General features: G+C 37.3%; 1 protein-coding gene across 13 annotated transcripts in view; it reads left to right on the plus strand.

Moving 5' to 3' along the window:
* Nucleotides 1-25,444, plus strand: part of IQSEC3 (IQ motif and Sec7 domain ArfGEF 3) — a 180,706-nt gene that overhangs the window by 135,497 nt on the left and 19,765 nt on the right. For all 13 annotated transcript variants that reach the window (XR_005555509.1, XR_005555517.1, XR_005555510.1 and 10 more), the window contains 4 exons: nucleotides 1,786-1,947; nucleotides 20,470-20,592; nucleotides 21,776-21,942; nucleotides 24,091-24,230. Coding sequence is in view for 9 of the 13 variants with exons in the window: in XM_039333387.1 (XP_039189321.1) it covers nucleotides 1,786-1,947; nucleotides 20,470-20,592; nucleotides 21,776-21,942; nucleotides 24,091-24,230 (592 nt within the window). In the remaining 4 variants the exon portion in view is untranslated. The remainder of the gene's footprint in view (nucleotides 1-1,785; nucleotides 1,948-20,469; nucleotides 20,593-21,775; nucleotides 21,943-24,090; nucleotides 24,231-25,444) is intronic.

The following is a 25,444-nucleotide window of genomic DNA, read 5'->3' on the forward strand; positions in this document are numbered from 1 at the left end:
TCACAGGGTTTCATTTTAAATTATTAGAAATTGATGGCAGCAGAAGAGAATGCTAGGAACCACAGAAAAAAGTTTAGGGAAGAGATCACAAATAGCTTTCCAACTGCAGCTGATCACACATGTTAGCCAAAACTCAGGACCTCGCTGGGCACCTTTTCCAGGTAATAAATTTCACTGAAAGGCATATTCTTTTGTGAGCAGTAGCTCATTCATCCAAAACATCTCATGATGAGCCGTAGCTCAAAAAAGTTTGTGCCCTTTCTTAAAACATACTAAGTGCCAGACTCCTGAGTATGGGAAGAGAAGAGAAAGCTGTAAGAATTAAATCATTGTACCTCTTCAATAAAAAATTATTAGTTTGATTTATTCTGCTACCTTTCAGACTGGGGAACTGCAAGTACTTCCGAAAGCAGAAGATCCTGTATCAGTTTTTTTCCCCCTCAGTGAGTTTTCTAGAATTTCTCTTTTTTTCTAACCTTATGACACTTCCAGATGTTCTGATTTCAGAACTGAAAGAAAGCAGGGCTTCAATGGGTTTTTTCTCACTGTTAGTTCTCCGTCTACTACAGGTTTTATATTTCGTACTCTAGATGTCTATAATACTTGCTGAAATCTGACAGCAGTTAGAACAAGCCCCATCTGCCCAACATGTGAACAGTGATGTCAGTGCCTAGCTCAAGGGCCTTCAAACCTGGCCCTTTTATGACTTGTGGACTTCAACTCCCAGAATTCCTCAGCCAGCATGCCTAGCTGAGGAATTCTGGGAGTTGAAGTCCACAAGTCATAAAAGGGCCAGGTTTGAAGGCCCCTGGCTAGTTATTGACTAGTTAGTGAGTGCCTCACTCTACTCCTCTAATTTGTATGAAAGTGAGCTTCTTTTCATCTCCTTCTCCCAAGTACGAGAGGGCTAGCTGAGTCTCCTCTGCTCACCAAGATGTCATACTTCCAGCCATGACAATTCTGTATTTTAGCTCTCAGTCCTGCCTCCTGGCCATCATGTCAAGAAGCCAAAATCAGGGCAAGCCAGTTGTCTACTCCCAACTGGAGCAAAAGGGAGATGGAACCAAGCATACTGGAAAGGCTGTAGCAATTGCTGAGAGGTTCAGTCCATTCCATGAGTGGACTGGAATCCATGGATGGCACTGCCATCTATTGTGCAGCTGTGGAAAGGCCAGACTTTCCATGGCCTTGTCAAAGGAATAATTTGGGTTCCATCTTGAGCCTGGGTTGCACAAGAATAAATAAAAATGAGATCCAGACAGCTGTGAGGAAAGAAGAAATACTTATTCCTAAAAGTAAAGAGTTTGCTTTTAGGGGCATCTGCAGAGAAATGGGATATATAAGGGACCTTGTCCTGGGTGTGGAAGTGTCTAGGGTGACATCTGAGGTATGCGTGTATGTGTTTGTGTGTGTGTAGGTATGTATTCTTGTGAACATGCAGTTCCACTTGGAGACCTAATTTAATTAATTCTATTTGCGTTTACAGACCTTATCCTTTGATATGTGGATAAGGTCTGGATAACCTATTTGGGGGGTTGAGGACATTTGAGTAAAAGATTTTCTCCCATTAGTTTTTTTTAAATTTAGTTTCAGCTTAATGGTCAATTATTTAGTGAAGACTCCAATTCTCAGCCCATTCTGGATTCTGTTCATGTTTTAAAGGAAGATGGAAACAGTATGAAGAATAAAATATATTTTGACATAAAACTTCTCACAGCCTCTTCTTAGACAAGAATTGCAAAATTGTAAAGATCCATCTCACCTTTATTTCCCTGCTTTTTGCAGAAATCCAGACAAAGGGATCCAGTTCCTGATCTCTCGAGGCTTCATACCAGATACGCCAATTGGAGTGGCCCATTTCCTGTTGCAGCGTAAGGGGCTCAGCCGACAAATGATCGGGGAGTTTCTGGGAAACAGCAAGAAACAATTCAACCGGGATGTCCTGGAGTAAGTGTCCAGCCCTGATCACCTGCTTCCTCTACCCATCAGCCACACTTTCTGCTATTAACCATGGTTAAGAATGTTCCTATAGATCAGACCTGGGTATTTTATGGCTCTTTGACTGCCCTTGTCTGGCCTGCATGAAGTTAACTGGAAATTAGAAATCATGTGTAAGGAAGTATGCCTCATGCATGCAATATAACTGCATTGATTTTATTTTGAAGGCAACTGCTGTTTTGTTTTGTTTTTTTCAATTTATGTACGTGTGTGCATGTGTGCCTATGCATCTTCACAGCCCTATTGGTTTGGCCCTCCATAGCTGCCCTGGTTTTTCATGTGGCCCCTTTGAAAAATTAATTGCCCACCCCTGCTATAGATACGTGCTTTAGTTGCTACCCACTTCCCTACTTGCTCCTGTTTTTCCAGAAACCTTGTAAGACCTGCTGCTTTATTTTCATCTGGGGAACATGGAGAACAATCCAACTGAATCAGCACTGCAGAAAGAATATGAGAGCAGCGCATCACAGGAGAAATAAGCTGGCTGTACAGTTTGTTTTACAAAAATGAATTATGGGAGGCCATCAAGGGAGGGCGTGGGGAAAGGATATAGTATGCTTGCTGCAGGATGGTGAACAGATTGGCTTCTCGGTTGTCCTCTTACAAAATTCTACTCCAAAATTTATTATAGACTTTGGAGCATTTTATCTCTTTGTCCACAAGTTAAATAAGGATTCAGTACTGGTAAATCACATACTTAGATCAGTGAGGACATCGCAGAGAAAGGAAACACTATGAAGAGTGGAGATGTAGGGTAGTTGAGGTTCTGTTTACAAGCTTAGCTCTTTATAATAGTAAACTGAATCTTTATCCTTCTTCCTCCAGTTTTTCTTTTTGTCTGTACATTGATCTGCATCAAGCCGGAATGCATCACCCTAGTGATGCATTCCGTATGCATAGAAACATATATTTGAAAGGATTTAAGTCAGAAACAATAAGATGCAGCAAAAGAATAAAGGGAAGAATGGAAGAGTCGTTTTTACTACTAGGTAGACCAGGGGTCTTCAAACTTGGCCCTTTTATGACTTGTGGACTTCAACTCCCAGAATTCCTCAGCCAGGCATGCTGGCTGAGGAATTCTGGGAGTTGAAGTCCACAAGTCATAAAAGGGCCAAATTTGAAGGTCCCTGAGGTAGACTCTAAGCAGCTATAAAAAAAAGTTTAACCTGCTTTCCATCAAACACAGGACTGTGCTCAATTGCTCTGTGATTAATAAAGCAAAAAGAAGGAGAAAAGTGTCTGGGTGGCTCCAGGCAGCACAAATCTTTAAGCAAGGAGAACATCTGCTTGATGTCAACCAGTTATAAATGGCCATTAGCAACCTGTTTGCCTGACATTGTCAAATTGATCTTCCTCCTCTATCACGTTTCTCCCCTTAGTTCCTACCTGCAAGATTATAAGGCTGAGGACAAAAAGATTGCTCAGCCCTGGGTCCTTATGGGGAAGGTTTTTACTTCACTTGCTCTCATCCTGGGGGTAGATGTGCCTGCTTGAGTCAGAGATTTCTTGTTTGGACTCCCTCTCCTTCTAACTGGGTTCTTGCATTTTGCAAAGGCAGGATATGGTTAACCTGTTTGCTTAGTGTATGTGGTTTGTAAGTCATGGTTCTCGCTTAACATGTTAGATGATTCTGATCAACTGGGGCTAATTTAACAAACCATGATTAGTATAATTAAAGTTTAGGCCAGTATATGAATTTAGTTCTCACTCTCTTTCCATTTCTTTCTTTCTGCGTGAGAGGAGTAGACTTTGCATTATTTAGTAGACCTGCAAGAAGCAAAGATTTAGTATATGGCATGCTTCAGTCTTGCCTCCAGCTGTTCTGCTTGTCATAACGTAGCTATTATTTTCCTCCATGGTGAGGAGAGTCTAGTTCAAAATGAGCAACATTTGAATTAATTTCTTTCTTTTTTTTAATGATAACTAAGATATGGGTTCTACCAATCCTAGGTAGAATCTCAGTTGCACAGAAAAAAATGGAAGGTATTAAAACAGTGATGTATGTGTATATTTCATTTTAAATACTGACTTCTGATAGCTTAATAGAATTCAATTTGTTAAGTCTGTAATTTCATAGAACAGAACAGAACAGAATAGAACAGAACAAAATAGAATAGAACAGACATGTCAAACTTGTGACGTCACGTTACGTCGCGCAACGTATCGGAACTTTTTCTCCATTGCCGGCAATGGGATGGGCATGATTTCCCGATGACTCATCCGGCCTGCGGGCCGGCAATTTGACACACCTGGAATAGAATATTCTTTATTGGCCAAGTGTGATTGGACACACAAGGAATTTGTCTCTGGTGCAGAAGCTCTCAGTGTACTTGCAAAGCACCTGAGTAATAAAAATCATAATAATGATAATAAGAGAGGGTAGTAGAGAAGATGAGAAGGATAATAATAATACTACAGCAATACAACATGGGTAAATATACTTTGACATAAGACAATACTGTGAGAATTTCCTCTTATGGTATACCAATACAATCAAAGTTTGCTAACTTTAAGACCTCAGATAAGGTGGAGAGTCTAATTACCATGCTTAGAAGCAGTGTACAATAGTTATAATTCCAAAAGACATCCAGGATTTTTTAAAAATCACAGTTTGTTAGAAAGTAGTAGGGAGAAATACATAGGGGATCACAGTTCACAAAGAATGGGTTAGTTAGCAAATCCCACTAAACTTAAAGCATACAAATAACTTTTGGGTTGAATGTTATATGTGTACCACACTTCAGCATTGTTATAGAAAAGAGAAAAAATACACATTGGAGAAGAAAACAATGGCATGCGACCTCCTTTGAAGCTTTTTTTTTTTTTTTAGAAATAATGATTGTGACGAGAGTGGCATCATTATATCTGCCCTGCTATCTTCATCTCTTTATCCACTTAGTTTTGACCTCTTGTTTGTCCTTGTGGGTCATCGTTTTGCCCTGATTCCATTCAACTTTTTTTTCCTTTCAGTATGTTCTGAAAATGTGGTATTCTTTGCATTCGTTCATAAACTGTAAGGAGTGAACCGCTCTGGTAACTTCATTGGGGGTGGATTGTTTGTTCTGCTGGTATAAAGATCCCGGGAAGGTCAGATGCAACTGTCTGCTTCAATTTCTGTTCTGATTAGGGTTCTTTTTTCAAATGCAAGAGACATTCTGGTTAATGGAAGCAGGCTGCTTTTCAGACTGGGGCAATCTTTTCTGATGGTTTTTCCTGGAGGACTGGTCTGCTCATCATCTGGAATTTGTAACTCCTCTGGAAAATTGGCTGAAAGCAGTCAATCTGGTTTACAGAAAATGGCCCTGAATCTTGCTGTTTATGTGCAGGAAGGAGGGTCAACTTAAAAAGCAGGTACAGAGTGTTTGTTCTCAGAACATCATAATCACAACAATGTTGTCTCTCTAGCTATTAAGCTTTACAGCTCACACTTGCTCTGCAGGGCCTTGCCTAAATTGGTTGAGTTGCGTTGCTCTTGTATTTTCAAACACAGAAAGAGAGAGAGGGAGAGAGAGGGAGGGGGAGAGGGGAGGAGAGAAGACTTGGTTATCCTTTCAAATCCACACATCAAACTTTGTGATGCCCTTTGCTAATCAAAACAAATGGCTTTTAAGGAGAAAACTACAAAATCTGCTACTTGGGGGGAAATGGTTTGCAAATCTTCTACCATGGGCAAAATGGCAATAAAAATGATATGAACAATGGAGGGGGGGGAATCAAAAACATTCTTCTAAATCTTATAGACGTTTTTCTTTTTAAAAAAATTCAGAATGGGAGGGAAAGAGTAATAGAAAAATAAAAAAGTAAGAGAAATAAAAATGGATGGATTCACAAAAATGAGAGACTGAAGGAAACAGAAGCAGATAAATTCCTCCATTTCTGCAGCATTTCTGAATGATTTTACATTTCAGTTTTCCCAAACTCTACATGCAAAATTGATGCCATATTGTATGGAGGACTTTCTATGTGCAAAGTCTATGTTTGAGCAAATGCCTTCCTTAGAAAACCAATTTATTTATTAAATTATTATAGCCAAGTATCTTACATTTTGTAGCTCTAGGTCAGAGATGTCAAACTCACGTATCACGGCTTTTTCCCCATTGCTGGAGCTGGGGCGGGCGCAGTTTTGGCATGACGCATCCGGCCTGTGGGCTGGCAGTTTGACACCCCTGCTCTAGGTGGTACACACAGTTAAAATAACAATCCCCCCAACAAACAAAGCAATTTTAAAAATCCATTAAATTAAAACAGTTGAAAAACATAACAACAACAAAACTAGAAGAGTGCATTCCAAGTTTACACACAATACAACCATTTAGCAAGATCGACATTTCCGTGGGATTACCAGGACTGATGGCAAAACCATGTTTCTAGGGCCTTACAGAAAGCCAGTAGATTTGGAGCCAATCTAAGTTTGGGGGAAATGATGTTCCAAAGGATGCCATAGTAAAAAATGCTCTCCTCTTGGGCTTTGTCAAATGAAGCGATTTGGCTGATGGGACTTGCAAAATGTCTCTCCTGCCAGACCTAATGGGATGAAGAGAGGCAGTCTCTTGAGCAGGCCGTGAAGGGCTTTAAATAGGAGTGACGAACCATAGCAACTTTAAGACTTGTGGACGTCAATTCCAAGAATTCATAGTCCTCAATGCACACTAGGGGTTTTTTTTACATTTTTAAAAAAAATAACTGAATTAAAATAATGAAGGGAAAGAATATAAAAAATATAAAAGAAGAAGAAAAAAAGAAATAGGATTGTATCTATTGTATCTATCATTGTTTTCCTTGTCCTGCTTCTATTCAATACTTTGAGATATCTAGCTCCTATCCTTTTTTACATCCTGTTTATAGGTCTCTGATTCTGCAACAGTTCACATAAGGAGAGTAAGGTGCATGGTCAAAGTGGTTGGTGAATATCAAACATGCTTAAATTATTGGTATTCCCCAAGGTGGACTGGTTGGTGAGTAGGGATTTGACAAATGTGAGCACTCCTTCACGTCATTTCTTCGCCCTTTCTCTTGTGGTCTGGAGAGAAGAAACTGCTACTTATTAATATGCGTGTGTCTTGTGGTTTTAAGAGTTTCCACTTGGTTGCCTCTCCTCTGCTCTCTCCCTGAGCGTGGGCTGCAAGTTCATTATAGATGCTTTTAGTTGGAAGACGTCTCCTGCTGCATTGTCACCTGTGTGGAAAAAGCTTCAAAATAGGTCACTTCACTTGGCTGAGCAGATCCTCCATCCATATGAATACAGCTGCTTCCTGCCTTCCCTCAAATCTTTTGCCGAGTCTCTGGTGCGGTGATGAGTCTAGCTGTAGGTGCTTTCTGACAGAATAGATAGCAGGATGATGCTTTTTGCTGATGGGACGAAAGTTCTCCCTGTTTGCGCCATCAGTGGGCAAAAAGGGCAGGAGCTGAAAGTGCAGAAAAAGTGGCCGCAGGAAGACAATTTGGGATTCCATTCCTCTTCAAAAGGAATAAATTTTGGAGTGTCCTTTTATTTTCTGCATTCTCCGTGAAATCAGAAAGTTAAAGGGATATTCTGAATTTAAAAGCGATCTTCTCAAAGTCATTGTAGGGGAACTTCAACCATCAGCCAACAGCTACCAAACACATATGCTTTTCTAATGGTGAACATCCTATGTATATAATTCCACAGCAATCACTTGGTTCCTTTTAAACCAGTGTTTCTCAACCTTGACAATTTTAAGGCATGTGGACTTCAACTCCCAGAATTCCACAGCCAGCAATGCTATAAACTATAAAAAGACAGTACAGGTAGTCTTCAACTTACAACCATTTGTTTAGTGACCTTTCAAAGTTACAACAACACTGGAAAAAGTGATTTACAACCAGTTTTCATGCTAATGACCATTGCAGCATCCCCATGGTCACGTGATCAAAATCCAGGTGTTTGACAACTGGCATGTATTTATGACAGTTGCATTATCCTGGGGCAGAGGTAGGCAACCTTGGCTCTTTTATGACTCATGGACTTCAACTCCCAAAATTCCTGAGCCAGCATTGCCTACCCCTGTCCTGGGGTCATATGATTCATCATTTGTAACCTTCCCAGCTGATGTTTGACAAGCAAAGTCAATGGGGGAAGCCAAATTCACTCAAAGACCGCATGATTCACTTAACAACTCAGTGATTTGCTTAATAACTTTGGCAAAAAGATGGTAAAATGGAGCAAAGCTCACTTAACCACTGTCTTGCTTAGCAATGGAAATTTTGGGCTCTTTGCAAGTCAAGGACTACCAGTATCATAATTTGTCCTCCAATTGGCTGCTTCCAGCTTTTCTTCCTCTGTGGAGGACACCTCTGGTTGGCCTTACTTTTTTAAAAAATTGCATTCTTAGAGAGATTTAGAATTTTTCTGAATTTAGATTCTAGAATATACTGGTGGTCCTCACTTAGCAATCACAGTTGGTAGAATTGGTTTTATTAAGAGCTTTGAATAAAATATTTAAAACTAGCAAGAACTAATAAAAGTAAAAGAAAACAGGAAAAGGAAAAAGATAGAAAGAAAATCTCCCCAAATCTCTCTTTGATCCAGAGAGATTTCACCCACCAGTTTCTGGCCCCCAGGCAGTATTCTCGATTGTAGTGTTTCTTCAGTCCTCTGGAGATATCAATCTGCTATAATTCTTCACCAGAAGCTTAGCAACCACAAATGGAATGGGCAACTCAGCAGCTAAGTGACATGGTAGCTAAGTGGGAAATCACATGACCCCAACTGAACTTATGACTTTATTTCCCCTTTGATTGTTAAGTGAGACGACTCAGTTGCTAAGCAAAAGATTCCTTTCTTTTACACCTTTTTAAAATAACATTATTAAATTTTACAAACACAAAGATAAAAAAAATAAATACAGACTAAAGAAAATATAAACTAAGGAAAAGTAAAGATTTTGTTTAGGGGGAAAAGAGACAGAAAAAAAATGAAACAAAATGAAGATATATATATATATAAAAGATGATTCCTGACTTGCTTCAGATGAGTATAAACAATTTGAACAACTTAAAAGTTTCTTTATTACTTCAGTTTTAAAACTGAGCGGTATCTCTTATCGATAATCCAATTGCAAAGATACATCACTCAAACCTAATCACCAAAAGTCTATTAAGAACTACCAGAAATATTAACATATATATTTTAATCTTAATCAAAAAATCCAATTTTACATTCCAAACTTATTACTTTCTCTGAAAAACAAAGTAAAAGAAATTTCTCCCACCTATAAACATATCTTTAAAGTCTCATCATTCAGCCCTAGTCAAAAGAAAACCCCATTTACAGCTAAGAAATCACAACATATGTATTTTAACCCTGACTCCTAACAGCCTTAATTTTTACTTCACTCAAATGTTGTAGGATTTGATTTCTGCTTTACCCCATCACACAAAGTTCTTTGAGGCTTTTAACAAGCCTCTTTTGTAAATCCAGTAGGAAAAAATTATCCAAGTCACTCTCTTGGTTTGTCATTTGTATTTCCCTTTTAAATTTAAAACCTCGGCCAATTTCTTTTGTAGACACAGTGAAGCATCCTTTTCTAAATCATTCTCTTGGTCTGTCAGTTGTAAATCCACTTTCGATACCATCTCTATCTTGTCAGATAAAATTTGTTCTATATTTGACATTTCTTCAATAACATCTTTTGGACATAGCCTGTCCATGGATGCAGACATTATTACTGACGTATACTTGGAGCTGTTCATGATTTCTTTCTTTTTCTCTTTCCTCTTTCAAACTGTGGGAGACTCCTATGACCCATTCACTGGCATCTTTCAGATCTGGACCTTGGCCATTTCATACTATGTCACTTAATACAGGATTATTAGATTAGACAAAAAACATTTCCAGTACAAGAGAATGGATTATATACAGAATATTCTGCATCCTGTACGTCCCATTCTAACAGCACTCCCAAGTTTAGTTTGTTCTTGTCTTTCATGCAGATAATATCTGCTGCAAATGAACCTCAATTTCTGGTTACTGCACAGATACATTCACGTGGTTTTCCTGACAACTGAAGGGATTTGACCTATTTTTTCAACTTTCCAGTCTAGTCTTTAGCCTAGGCTTTTCTGTTAATCTCCCATCCAGATATAAAACAGATTTAACCTGCTTAACTTTTTTCAAGTTTAGAGACTTCTGGTTCTGCCCTGTAGCAATGCGACCAATGGATTGCGGAGCTCTGCACTCCATAGTTGGTTTCGCCTTGTCAGGGGACCCTAAATGGGTCTAAAGTCACCCTGGAGATGCAATGAAGGAGGGGCACCCCGATGATCACAGAATGGTGGTGGTTGATCTGTTTGATCCAGGGGAAGCCCTCCAACCTGACAAGAGAAAGGCTAGCTGCACATCAGTGTCTAGCCCAAGCTACTAGCAGCTGAAGTCCAAGAGCATGAACCAGAACCACGGTGAACAGCATGCTTGGAACTGAGAGAGAGTATTGATCTCCTCTCTTCTATTTTGTAATTGACTTCCTGGAAAAGATTCCCAAAGCAAGAAATCTCCGAAAGTGAGAAGGGAGGGGACTACATCCCCACCCCTCCATAGATGGAAGTGGCGAATTAACTTCTAAGGGGGAAAGAAATATACTGAAATGAAATTAATAATACTATAGTCTGGATATATCTGGAAATTAAGAAAACAGTTAAGATTTTACATCCTAAAGAATTCTGATGAAATTATAAAAAAATAATTTTTTGTTTCAAAAAGTTAGAAAATAAATAACTACTGACATCTAGTGGAGAATTAGAACATAGAACAACAGTAACACTGACTCAGAAATTGGCAAGATGCCCAGAAACAAAGAATAATCTGTTCCCTTGAACTTTAATAACCTTCACCCCCAAATAGAAAACAGCTGGGAACAAAGAAAGAAAACTTACTGGGCCATCTATAAGCTCAAGAAGTGTCTGCAGAAAAAGAAAAATGTTAACTGTTGTCTAAGCTCAAGAATTGTTTGCAGAAAAAGAAAAACTTTGACTCTTGGCTAATCTTCTGGGGGGATTTATTGGAAGGCTTCAAGGTGGCTAAACATTCTGGACTGCAATTTTGATAATTTACCCTTGAATAGAAGAATTGTTACAAAACATTGCTTTCATTGGTGCTTTGATAATTGGAAACACACTGGATTACAAAAACCATATATAAAGAACTATATAAGATTTGGTTGTTTGGATTTTGAGATAGGCTGGTTTGATAAGGCTAATTACAGAGATTATGGTACTGATGAAAGACTATTTGGAGGGGGGGAGACAAAATGGCTATCTAAAAGTGACAAGAAACCATACCTAATATTCCCTTCTGAAGGACCTAGCCTGGAACATCAGAGATCTGCAGGAGCAACACTCCAAGACAAGACAAATACTTTCCAGGAGGAAATGTATGCAATGCTATGACAGATTCAAATAACAATAGTTTCAAACCATGATGAGATCAAAAACAACTTTGATGACATAAATGAGCTCATTTTCAATCTAAACTTACAATTAAAAAACTCTCAGAAAACAACAATAATGAACAAACAAATGAGATAACAGAACACAAACTAGAAGGAAGTGACTTAAATAGGGAAGCAACAAATGAAGAAGACTACAACCAAACAGAAACAGAAAAAAATCTACAAGATTTTACCACAATAATAAAAATGGAAAAGATATTTTATCCATCAGGACTTCAAAACAAACTCGAGGATAAGAAAGAAGATTTAACAAAATAGATTATAGAGCTGCCAAGAGAATCATTAGTCTGGGAGACAAAAGGCATACATCCTACTCAACTTGTCCTTTTCACTCCCAACAACACTTACAAAAATACAGAAACCCCCTGGCAAGCGGAATATACTAATTTGGAAAGCTACTTGGCAAAAGAAGAAGGGTAGAGTTAGTTTTAAGAGATTTGATTCGACTTACCATATGGAGTACTATATGATTAAACACTTGTTTGAATATGGTTAAAAGAATAGATAATTTGGATATAAAGGAGTCCTATAGTAAGAGGGATAAAAGATATAAGTATTTTTTATAATATATGAAATGTAAAAATATTGGGATGATGTATGTGAATGAAAAGTTTGGATATTTAAAGGTAATTAATTTTGAGAAAATTATGACCAAGAAGAATGATTTGAATACTGAGGGGAAATCAAGCTTAAATAAGAATTTTGAAAACAGGACATATAGTGACTTAACAAGATGACTTTTATAAATATAATTGAAACATAGGCCGATCAGAAAGGATGTTATATGTGAGTGTTATAAGATATACAAGTAGCATAGTATCTTTATAATATATGAAATATGGAAATATTAGGATGGTGTATGTAAATGAAAAGTTTGGATATTTAGGTAATCAATTTTGTGAAAATTATGACTGATAAGAATGATCTGAATACTGAGGGGAAATTAAGTTTAAATAAGAATTTTAAATACAGGATGCATAGTGACCTAATAAGTGACTTTTACAAATACAATTGAAACATAAGTCAACTAGAAAAGATGTTATATATGGATATTATTGTTATTTGTACAAATACAAAAAATGTTTATATCCAACTTTGTATGCATTGAAAATATTAACAATTATATTTGTGTAATGTTGACAAAGAAGAATACTATTGGAAGGAGGGAAGATCAAAGAAACATTAATATATTGATCATGGGATTATAGAAATTAATCATTATTTATTGTTTTTTAAATATATGAACCCAGACAACATGCTGTTTACTAAGCACTAAAGATTGTTATTGTAAAAAATCAATAAAATATATTAAAAAAACGTTTTTCAAGTTTAGCCAAGTTCAGCTACAAGCAGTCACCTGCTATGACACTTTTTCATGAAAATGCATTATCATTCATGATTATTATTTTTTTAAAAAAAAGAAAGGGTGCAGAACTGTGTAGACAAATAATACATTGACACTAAATGGCACAACTTCAGTAATGAAGAATTGACAGAAAGAGCAAAGTCTTTGCATAAATCTCTACTTCTAAAGATCCTTTCTCTTCCTCTTACTCCCTCCCCCACCTCTGAGCAGGAACCCTGGTGGCACAGTGGTTAAAACGCAGTAGTGAAGGCTAACTCTGCCCACAGTCTGGAGTTCAATCCTGACCTGGCTCAAGGTTAACTTAGCCTTCCATTCTGAAGTTGGTAAAAGGAGGACCCAGATGACATTGTAAACCATCCAGAGAGTGCTGTATAACATTATGGGCATTATATAAATCTAAGTGCTATTGCTATAATCAACAAGATGGGCAATTTTTGTAAATAATCACTGAAAGATAATTCCATTTCTTGATCATGCCAGACTCTTCATGGGTAAGAATTATGGAGGCATAAGGAGAAACATAAAGCAAAAACCCTTTAACTGTAAGATGTATAATTAGGTATGTGGAACCAGTGTCTCTAATGGATTCATAACTTTCAAAAATTAAAGAAGAAATAAAAATGAAATATAGCAGAGCACAAATACATTTCTTCCCCATTTTATTCTTTATCGTAAATAGTGTTAGATGTGTTTTTCTACATAGCTGGGTGATGTTGATCAGAAAAATCATTTAAGCATCACAATAAAGAGATTTACATTTAAACAAAATGGCAGAAACCCTCGCTTTCCTCACCTCTTCACTTGGTCTTGCATTCTTCAACCAAGATTGTTTAAAAAATAGGGAAGAGATTACTCATCTCTCTGATTATTGCTATAAGACGTGATTGGACTAATCCTGTGCAGAGCAAAGTGTGATGGGGTGGACCTTATCTACTAGTATCACTCCTGAGAGCTAGAAAAAAAAATCAAGAAACTCTTTGTCTACTCTATCTTGGCATATAAAATATAGCCTCAGATCTTCTCTTGGTGGAAAAGGTGAGCTCTGGAGTTGATAAAGCATCATGATGTAAAGAACTTAAAGGTAAAGATTTTCTCTGTCCAGTCATGTCTGACTCAAGGGGGTTAGTCCTCATCTCCATTCCCTAACCAAAGGAGCCAGCATTGTCTGAAGACACTTCCATAGTCATGTGGCCAGCACGGCTATATGTCAAGGCGCACAGAATGCTGGTACCTCCCCACTGCAGTGGTACCTATTTATCTACTTGCATTTGCATGCTTTCAAATGACTAGGTTTTCAGGAACTAGGGCAAGTAACGGGAGCTCAACCCGTCGTGCAGTGCTCAGGGCTGTCAGCTTTCCATTTGACAAGCTCGGCATCTTTAACTGCTGAGCCATCGTACCCTCTCCACAAAGATCTTAGAGGACAATAATAAAGTAAAGTAGTGGTTTATCTTTTCTCCCAGGTTTAAATGCTTCAGTGGTGTCTGCTATGATGAAATGGGTACTGATTAAGCAGAAAATGTTTTGCAGTTGTCAAAGCTAAATGAAGAAAATCCTTGATTTGGCCCCTTGGAACTAAGAAGTGCATATATTAGTAAATTAAAAATAACACAGGTGAAGGGAGGGGAAAGAGAAGAGTATGTTCGGTAGGCCTTTTTCTCCTGCAAAATCCTCTAGTCTGCCCTTTAAAGAGGAAAAAAATAACAACTGCCTTGGGAGACCAGTCAGATTAATTTTTCTCACTTTAATCTTGGGTCTGGTACAAATGGTGCCTCTGCCAGATGACATGGATTATATCTCCTTTCTCTCCCCAGAATTAATGTGGGTTTGAAAGATGAAGAGCTATTTTGGATGGTTGTGTTTATCCTGCTTATCCTTAGATTAAAATATTCCTACATGGTGGACAGAGGGATTGTCCAATGTTAAGGTCCCACTGGAGATACCACAGAGGAGATCAAGTAGAGGACATTCATAATGTGAGCTGCTGGCTGAGCCCAGAATTTATTCTCCCCTGCATACCGCACTACCACACACAATTCTGGATACATTCTATACACACCCCATGCACAACAGATCACTTCCATCTAAATGATTATCCAACCCTAACTATGTCCTTCCAACATTGTGCTGTGAATGTGATCTGGCACAGTTCACTGATGATGTGGTTGCTGATGTTCTCAGGGACAAGGATCTGCTTTGCTCAAATATATTAGTTATTTTAGGTTTCTGTGGATAATCCCTCTCTCTTCTAGCTGCCAGACACTATTCCTCATGGCCATTATGGCTTGGGCTGCAGGAGAAATTAGAGCCTTGTCTTTCCCAGAGGCATAATGTCTGACATTTTCCAAATAATTCCGAAAGAGCTCTCAACCTTTTTTCCCAAATGGAATTTAATCCTTTTGGAAAAAAAATACTATTTCTGTGTTGTAAGCCAGGAAAGAGCGGAGGTTCTGTCAGCTATGGGTTGCTAGTTCTGTCATCTCTAGATACACTACAGATTTTCTGCTACTTCTGCTGATCATAAAGTTACTAGATGTCCAGCAAAAGGAAGATATGTCCTTTTGGGGCTCATGTCCTCCCTTTGGCAGGCATAGCTGTAAAATCAAAAATCCTGCTTTTTGTCTTATTTTTAATTACTATTATATTAGGCTGCATTCGTAACAGTAATCATTGAAACCTCATGTATCTGAGACTTTGTCAATTGCTTCATTCTTTTCTTCTCCATCAAAAATATTTTAAATAGCCCAGATTTACATTATTTATTTCCTGATTCCAGCAGTTGGCTTTAACTTAGTCCCTTCAAATCTATGACCACTATAATATGTAGATCATATAACTCCTCATGCATTTCTGGGATGGTATTTGAAAAGTGTATTGTTGTCAATTTTATGTTATTTCAATCAAATGTTCTTGGAAGTATTTGTTCAAAAAATATTGCACTTTAAAATCCAGGCTTTGTGATGCTGGACAAGTTAATTCCATATATATATAGGTCTAGATTCTAGAAGTTTAAAGTTGTTTGCTGTGATTTTTGTTGTGGGTGCCAAAAATGAGGGTGTCCTTGTTTGCCCTGATTTGTCTTCCTTTCCAATTTGTGTCCTCCTTTGCCTGTTTAGATATCAGACCAATAGAGAGATTAGCTATATTTACACATAATTCAAAAAAGAAAATAAAAAGCTAGGAAGGAAACAAAAAGACCAGAATACATTCTGTCCAGCAACCAACATCCAGACAAACAATTAAGCAAAAAACAATACTTTAATCAAGCAACTACCAAGGAGAATACCACACCCCAACCAAAACTGGCAGGACAACCTATTGTATATGAACAGAGAGCAAACATCACACTCACTAGCAATGATGATGTTACCTAGGTGGGTAATGAAATGTCTGGAAGCAAACAACCAAGCTCAGAGAACATCAAAGACTCCACAGTTCAACCCTGAGCTACATTTTTCTCTTTTATTAGATATCTGATAGGGAACTTTATAGAGCTATCATTTTCTGCTGTTTTTATAACTTTGGTCAGAGACAGAGGGCTTTTCTGTCCACTCTGTTAGTAAAGGGGGTCCTTGATTCTCGTTGTTATCCCCAGCTTCCCTTCACATTCATCCTCTGATTTGTTACCTGTCAAGAAGGGAATTTTAGAACATGAATTTAGCACTTTTTCAGAAGAACACCATCCCCAAATTCAGAAATTGACTGGTGACTAATTTAAGATTCTAAGCAGCCTCTGTGTTCACCCAATTCCACCCCATCCCAAGTGAGGGGGAGAAATGGTATTTTCCTGCTGACAGGTGGGAGGAAAAATGAATCTGGTAGAAACCACTCATTATTTAACTGGGCCTATAATAGGCACATAAGAACAGTTGCTTTTGCCAGACTCGCTAATGCTACATAATAGGGAGCTTGTTTTACACCAACATACTTTTTTTGAATAGCCTTTTACATTTGCTACCTGAAACAGCCATAAGGTAAAAAGGAAGGATCTAAGATATCTTGAATAATGGGGGCCTCCAACACAGTGACTGGAATTAAAGGAAATCATGAAAATGTTTTGAATTAATGAGTCGTGATGAAATATTTTATAGAGATTTATCTGGAAATGATAGTGATACATCAATGAGCAGAACTGAAACAAGTGTTGTAAGATTTAGTATCTAAGAAAAAAAATGATGGCAGTCATAAATACAGTGGGAATATCCAAAAAATGTGAAGCTACAAGTGAAGATTACATAACTTAGTATTTTTCAAACCTGGTAGTTTTAAGTTGTGTGGACTTCAACTCTGGCTGGGGAATGTTGGAGTTGAAGTCCACATGTCTTAATGTTGCCAAGTTTGAAAAACTGGAAGAAAGTATGTGAATATAATCTGCCTATAAAGTTTCTGTGTAAACTTGTTTAATGTCTATAAGGCCTCATCTATGGTTGAAGATGGCAAGAATATTATTATTTTTCTCCAATGAAAAGGGAATGGCAGCAAGAGCAAATGCAAAATTTAAAGGGTAATTAATTTGTTCTGTGTGACTTGGAAAGTATTTGGCAAAACTGTGACTAAAAGAGTATGAGAGGTGACACTGAACAAATTTTGGGGTGCACAATCCAACTTTATGCCAAGCAGACAGTGTACACAGTATGCTAGGTTTCTGCGTTTCAGTTTATTGAAAAAATGTGAGAAAGGAAGTTTATTGTACATTTGTTGATTTTGAAAAGTATGTGATAAAGTAAGAGAGTTTGGGTTATGATTTTTGTACAAATACAGAGTAAAGGTTTGGTTGCTGAATGTGGTATACGACAAAAATAAAGCATGTATGAGAATAAAGTGGATGCTTAGCAAATGGTTCAACATTGAACGAGGATAGGTGATGTCATTAGTTTGTGGGAGTTGATCCAAGTCATGGCACAAAACATCCCTTGTGATTTTTTAAAAAATATCTCTTTTATTAAGACCTCCAGCGGAATTTACTTCTAGCTTCTACAGCCTTTCCAGACCAGAGTTATTTACAGTTAAATACCCACGTTCCATTCTCTGCTTGACTGATCACCATCATAACTTGAGGTTTAAAATGCATCTTCGTGAAGTAGACATTTGCCTCTTCTGAATATTATGAAGCCTTAAGTGTTCTATGCCTGCATATTCATGCATTCTATAATATAAGTATAAGTACACTGTATGGTTTCTCAAAATCCTAGCTAGACTTTCTACTTAGATGTAAGTAAGAGGCTAAAAATATTGGCTGGCATTCCCTCTGGAGAAAAAAGAAGTCTTTTTGTATGTCTGGTAGAACCTTCTAATTGTCATTACTTCAGCCTTCCCCAGATTCTTCTATCTGTGAAGGATGGGGGGAAAAAGTCTTGTAGTGTTCTTTCTCCTTCTTTTTGGAGTGTCTTCCCTGGATCTCATCCATCTCCACTTGGGAATTTTATCTAACCATCAATCTTTCAGTAGTGTAACACTGCCTAGACCAGGGGTCTTCAAATTGGCTCTTTTATGACTTGTGTACTCCAGCTACCAGAATTCCTCAGCCAGCGTAGCTGAGGAATTCTGGTAGTTGAAGTCCAGAAGTCATAAAATAGCCAAGTTTGAAGACCCCTGGCCTAGACCATCTCAAGAACACCAATTATCAATGTTCTTTACTAAAGCTAATAATAAAACTTTAGCAGTCAACCTTGTGAGATCCATCTGGGGTTGCCAGCTATCACAATTTTAAAAGTTCTCCTTCTCAGCTGCCTTTTTGTTTGTCAAATCTGTCACCTTTACCAGTTCTGCAACTATTCCTTCGTTTTCCTAGAGTAAAAATCTTCCTGTGAGAAAATATGTTACCATCCCTACTCTCAATTTCAACTATGAAAAACAGAAAGTCTATTTAGGTTCTTGCATGCATATGTGACAAACTTACAGAAAAGTATGAATCCTGCCCCCATTGTCACAGTCCCTTTGGTTGCTTAAAGTATTTATAGATAAAAATGTATAAGGAATCCATGTGATTATGCTAAGAATTATGTTGCTTGAGAATGTGAATGTATGTTATGTTGTTGGCTCAGAATCCCAATGATTTGCAGGAATATTAGATATATAGATCTGAAAATTAAAGTACCAAAAGACTAAGGACATTGTTTTTGATTGGGAAAATACATTGAATAATGATTAGTTATGCATAAAAGAAGCAGAAGAGTAAATTGTTGTGCATCCTCATAGAACAGTGAATATTTACTAAAGATTGAAAAATGGATGAAGAAGTTTTAATATTTGCAAATGCTGATTCAAAGTTAGTGGAAAGTACTGTAAGTGGTTTCTTGAGAGGAATATCTGTTAAAAGAAATGAAAATGGCTGTGTCCAGTGCTTTTTTTCTTAAAAAAAAAAAAAGGAAAAGCAACTATCTTTCAGGCTGTTAGGCTGCACAGATGAAGAGCAGAGACATACACTTTGAAGCCAGGAAGTTTTGAGCCATGTCCTAGAATCTCTGCCTGCTAGCTTCTGAGGATGAGTAATGAGTTGGGTATAGCATGACTGTGCTTTCCCCACTGTTTTATAGAAGTTAAAATTGGGTATGTCAAGCAAATTATAAGTAAGGTCAGGGCTTTTTTTCTCATAGAACGCCCAGAACGGAGTTCCGGCACCTTTTTGGGATGGAACCTTGTAGGGTAAGCGGGTTATATGACGTGTGTGAGTTCCGGCACCTTTTTTTTTTAAAGAAAAAAAGCACTGAGTAAGATAAATGCAGTGGTAATAGGTAAGAAGTATGTGTACTTGAACAAGACATTATAGGGTTAATTATGAATGGATCTGAATGAATACCTGAACGGCCCTACAAAAGAAGTACACACAGGTGGCTTGGTTATATAGACAGAATAAATAACAGTTGAATTGCAAAGCAAATAGATGAAGGGAGAGTGAATGGGTTGAGAAGAATGGAAAGTTATGGTTGGATGGAGTTGATGAGATCCTCAAAAAGAAAAAGATGAGACCCAAAAGGTACTATATGAAGTACTATGTTCCCATGGTAAAATGAAGAATAGTTAGCATGGATAGAAATGCATGGAAGGATGCACTGAGTGATATTGATGTATACTAGATTATATACATTTCTTTTTCTTTTTTCCTGTCTCATAGCTTATGTTTATTTCACTTAAATATTTCTTATTGCTTTTCTGTCCTTTGCATAATTCTGCCTATCCAGAAAATTCACAAATCCATATTTCTGTGTATGTATTGATCTTCTACTGTCTACTTCCTATTTTCCCTGGGATTTTGGTGGCTTCATTGCTCTTTTAGAATGAGCATTAAATTAGCCACACATCCCAAGGGACTAAGCTCCAAAGTGTTTTTCCTGAAAAATTATGACATGTAGATAAAACGTGGCATTTGCAAATCATATACATAGCTGTGAACTCAGTGGAGGAAAGGTGAGATGAAATATACAGTAAGTAATATACCTAAAACTCAGAAATCAGATATTCCAAAACAGAAAAAGTATTTATGAATGTAGAAGGAGGCATGTTGGGTAGCATTCAGATCTTGCTTGATTGGAAAAAGAAATAAATGGACGTGATTGTCTTATTTCTCCCTTATGTTTCTTGATAGATTCCTCTCCAGAGGACTGAGAGTCAAGAAGTTTGTTTTCCTTTTCTTTTTAGCTGTGTAGTGGATGAGATGGACTTCTCTGGGATGGAGCTTGATGAAGCTTTGCGGAAATTTCAAGCCCATATCCGGGTGCAGGGAGAAGCCCAGAAAGTGGAACGACTAATTGAAGCCTTCAGGTAAATGTTGTGCTACTTTGAGGCTACTTTGCCAATTTCTTCCTTTGATGTAGGGTACGAAGAAGAAGAAGAAGAAGAAGAGATTAAATAGTGAAGCAAATAAGAAAGCACCTAAAAATAAGTTAACTAGGATGTGTTGTCTTCTAAATGTTCTTTCATTACAACTTGCATCACTCTTATTATTGGATGTGCTGTCAAGGACTAATAGAAGTTCTAATAACATCTTAAGGATCACATTTGCACATTTTATTTTTAAAGGTATCCCACCTCTTTTGGGATGATTAAAAGTTATTACACAGCAAAGCAAGCTGAAACACGTAGAACAGGGGTTCCCAACCCCCGGTCCACAGCATGCTAGCAACCAGTCCACGCAAACAAGCGAAACCCCATCCACAGGATGCAGGCAGCACGTGAAAACCTAACGCCCTCCAGTCCGCAGAAAAATCTTTCCCCACGGAACCGGTCCCTGATGCCCAAAAGGTTGGGGGCTGCTGACGTAGAATATACTTCTTTTTTTTAAGAAAAAGAGAAACAGTTTAAAAATAATTAAAACGAATAAAAGTTTTCCAAAGGATGACCAGCAATGAGATGGATAGACTCATGCATAGTGGCAATGAGTGCAGCACTTGAAGACTTAAAGGGCCAGGTTGGAGACAGATCATTTTAGAGAATGTCTGTTTATATAATTGATAAGATGTGACCCAAATCTGATACATAATTCATTCAATCAATGCATTTCTCTTATAATTTGTCCAGTTTTGTATTGTAATCTTCCTTAATTATACACAGGTTTTTATTTATTCATTCACTCTAAGAACAGCATTGAATAAAATCACATTATACTCGGTTTGAGAATTGCAAATTTAATACATTTCATTTTTAAAAAAATCCCCAATCCTTTTTGTGAAAAAATACACGTTCTCTCAAGTTTTATGGTGCATCTATTCTTTATGATGTCCTTTCCACAATATCCGTGTCACAATTAGAAACATAATCCTTTTATCCTGGAAGATTATTTCTTACATGGATTCTGACAATTAATTTATACAACTGTTATATTATCCCAGTGAAATGTGAGTGTAAATAATTTTAACACCTGTAAAACTGGGGTGGAGTCTTTTAGTAATGGATACATTGCAATTTTCCCTTATTATATGTTGACTTTGTCTCCCTCCCTTTGCAGCCAGAGGTACTGCATGTGCAATCCAGATGTAGTCCAACAGTTCCATAATCCAGATACCATTTTCATATTGGCTTTTGCCATCATCCTTCTTAATACGGATATGTACAGTCCTAACATTAAACCTGACAGGAAGATGATGCTGGAGGACTTCATTCGGAACCTGAGAGGTGAGAGCATTGCTTGTCTAAAGCATATTGTTCCTTATTCCAAATCCTGAACAAGGCAAAATTCAAATAAACAATGTTGTAGATGACATTAAAAGAACTAAAATATATGCTGGTTTTGACATTTCAGCTAATAGGTTAAATAATGAAAGTGGAATAAAACTTTCAACATCATCAGATAAAGCATGTTTGCAGATGTTAGTGGTACATCTAAACCAAATACAAGCAATTGTCTGGTGTACTGGATGTTGTGTTTAGCTTTTTGGGATTAGCTGAAGGCCGCAGAAAACAGGATAATAAAGTGAAGGGAATGAGACCATCAGCCTTTTGCCTTGGGGTTGTTTTTTATTGCAGTTAAGCCTATTTTAGGATTCACACTGCAGTTTTCAATTATATTTTGATTACATAACAGCTGTACAAACAATTATATTTTGCAATTTCAAATTAAGATTATTGAACACACACGTGCGTGTGTCTGTATAATATGCCATTTACATCTTTGGCTGTGGTCTATCATGTAGATAGCTGACTGCTGTTTGTATTGTTAAGAGTATTTTATAAAAACATACTATACAGAAAAAGTATATACTTCTCTCCTATTTTCTTGAACTGGTTTCAGCATTTATGTTAACCTTTAGTTAAAGTAAAAGACTATACTTTATCATATGGATTATTCCATATTTGCTTTTTTTCAAATATTCTGATAAATATTCAGGATCTAATCTCTTTTATCTCCTTTAAAGATGTTGTATATCTGATTTCTGATTATATTCAAAATTTGCATTGTTACTACAACAATTTAACACATTTAACAAATGTAATTTTTTTGAAGAATATCTTTCTGTACCATTATAATACGTATTCTTGACTTGGATAAAAAGCCTGTGAGGTTTTTTTTTTTTTTAAGAAGTCTCACTCAGTTTGCATTGCAAACAAGTTAATTCAGTTCCTAAGTTCTGTCATAACTTTAATAAAAATGAATTTATCTAGAAACATTTTTATATTTCCAGCCAACTTATTGTTTCACTCTGTCTGGGCTAAAAATAGAGAATTAATTAATATACCACCGAGGAGCATTAAAAGAGCCCTATTTGACTTCCATGTCACTTACTACAGTTCATTAAATATTTAGCATATTTAATAAGTGACCACTTTTGTGTGTTTCCGACTTAATGTGGTAGGAAACCATAATTCCAGTCTTCAGCCCTTGTAATCTAAGAGCCACGACAAGGTCTGGGGCAACAGGCCGGCTTAAAATCTCAGATTGCTGATCTCTAAATTAAACCAAATCTAAATGTAAACCCAGGTGTACAATGAGGTAGAAATTATTGTTGTATATAATTATGGGCAGTTATGGCTGTAACTTGGACCTGAAATCTCCAGTGTGGAATTTGCTGCAGTTAATGTTCCCAGTTGCATGCTTACCAGGCTCTTTTACATTTTTCAACTATTATTTTTGCTCTTCAGGTGAAGCACTATCAGGCAAAGCTCAGAACACTTTTTAAAGCAGAGAACAAAATTGAAAAGGAAGCTGGGATGGTAAAAAGCAAAACATTGCCTTCAGCTTTGTTCCTAAGGATGATCTTTGGTCCTACATTTATTTCCATATGGATGTTAAGACTGAAACTGGATTGTATTGTAAAAAGCTAAATCCCTTGCTTGTAAATGTGTCCATTTGTCCATAGAAAAAACAATGTCATCCTGTAACCTCTTTAGAGCTAGAGAGAATAGCGAGGAGCCCTTTCAACATTTCTGATCAATTTGTGATTGGTCCCATCCACGTTGATAGTTATTTGATAAAGCAGGGGTTCTCACCTTGGCAACTTTAAGACTTGTGGACTTCAACTCCCAGAATTCCTCAGCCAGCTGGCTGAGGAATTCTGGGAGTTGAAGTCCACAAGTCTTAAAGTTGCCAAGGTTGAGAACCCCTGTGATAAAGGGTAACTCCTCCAAGGATGTCCATTATCTTTTGCATCATTTTTCAAAATTACAAAGGCATTAACTGGCCACAAATTGTAGGAAATCATTTGTACACATCCATAATCTTTGGAGAAAAAAAATGGCATGTAAACTGTTACTTTTGTATGTTAAGAATTCTTGAAGAATGATGAATGAATAAAAAAGAGTGTTTATATTGTTTTGACTTAACAGGAGTGGATGATGGAGCTGACATTCCCCGTGACTTGGTGGTGGGAATTTATGAAAGGATTCAGCAGAGAGAGCTCAAATCCAATGAGGACCATGTAACTTATGTCACCAAAGTAGAAAAATCAATTGTTGGAATGAAAACGGTGAGCCTTTGCACGTCATTAGTAGATATCTATTGTATCATGCTGATGAAAGCTGCAGTTACTTTTATTTTAAGAAGAAAAGATACTATCTTAATATTGTCTACTTTGGCAGCAATTCTGTATGTTCTTGGGGTTCTCACAGGGTATGGACAAAGAAGTCAAGATGGAAGTTGCAATTGCACAAAGTTGTGCCTCTTTTCTCTTTTCTCTGTGTCCCATCTTGACATGTTTTTAACCATAAATGAGGATTCTCCTGCCTCTAGCCATTATTCATTGAATCCTTCCTGATTGGAGATGCCAGCAAGGGCTGAACCTGGGAACATCCCCATGGAAGCCAATTACTCTATCTCCAAACTTGGCAACTTTAAGACTTGTGGACTTCAACTTCCAGAATTCCTATTCTAGCTGGGGAATTCTGGGAGTTGAAGTCTACAAGTTTTAAAGTTGTCAGGTTTGGAGACCCCGGTATTAGATCAGTGTTTTCAAATGTGATAACTTTTAAGATGTATGGACTTCAACTCCCAGAATTCCCCAACCAACATGGGAGTTGAAGTCCATACATCTTAAATAACACTGCATTAGACTTTCTTGTGCTGCTTCCCTCCTATTTTCTTTTCTTCTTCATTTATCTAATATTCCTACCTATGTCAATCTATTTTCTTTGATCCCACCTCTTTTTTAAAATAAATCATTTGCTCATGAAGTTGGATGACCTGATATGTCTGATTTTTTTCCAGCAAGAATAATTTTTATACCATTATTATTACTTGGGAATATATGCTTTGTGACCCTACATGGAAGATAGAGTTACAAAGCGAAAGAATGTTATGTTTTTGCTTTTCCATGTTCACCTTTACTGGAAGCAAGCCCAAGATACAACTCTGTTTCCATATTTTATCTTTATTTTTCCTTTGCAACTTTCTGTGTCCTTCTGAGGTTTGTTCCAACTAAAACGTGTTCAGATAGGGGGGTCCACTGGGAGACAATAAAAAAAGCCAAAATGATGGTCTCAAGCATGTACTCGTCCTTAAAATCATCCCCCGGGTGTGGTAAATTCCACACATGTGTCCTGTCATGGAATTTCCTAATATGAAGCTCAGATAATGCTTAACTCTACAAAAGTACCCCCACAAAGACACAACACTCTTTAAAAACAAGGTCCTAGAACATGGCCTATTTAAACAATCCTGTGAGAACAAAAACACCCAGTAATT

Source organism: Crotalus tigris, unplaced genomic scaffold, assembly GCF_016545835.1.
Source record: "Crotalus tigris isolate CLP2741 ecotype Arizona unplaced genomic scaffold, ASM1654583v1 scf7180000017625.6296891, whole genome shotgun sequence".
Taxonomy (NCBI): Eukaryota; Metazoa; Chordata; class Lepidosauria; order Squamata; family Viperidae; genus Crotalus; species Crotalus tigris.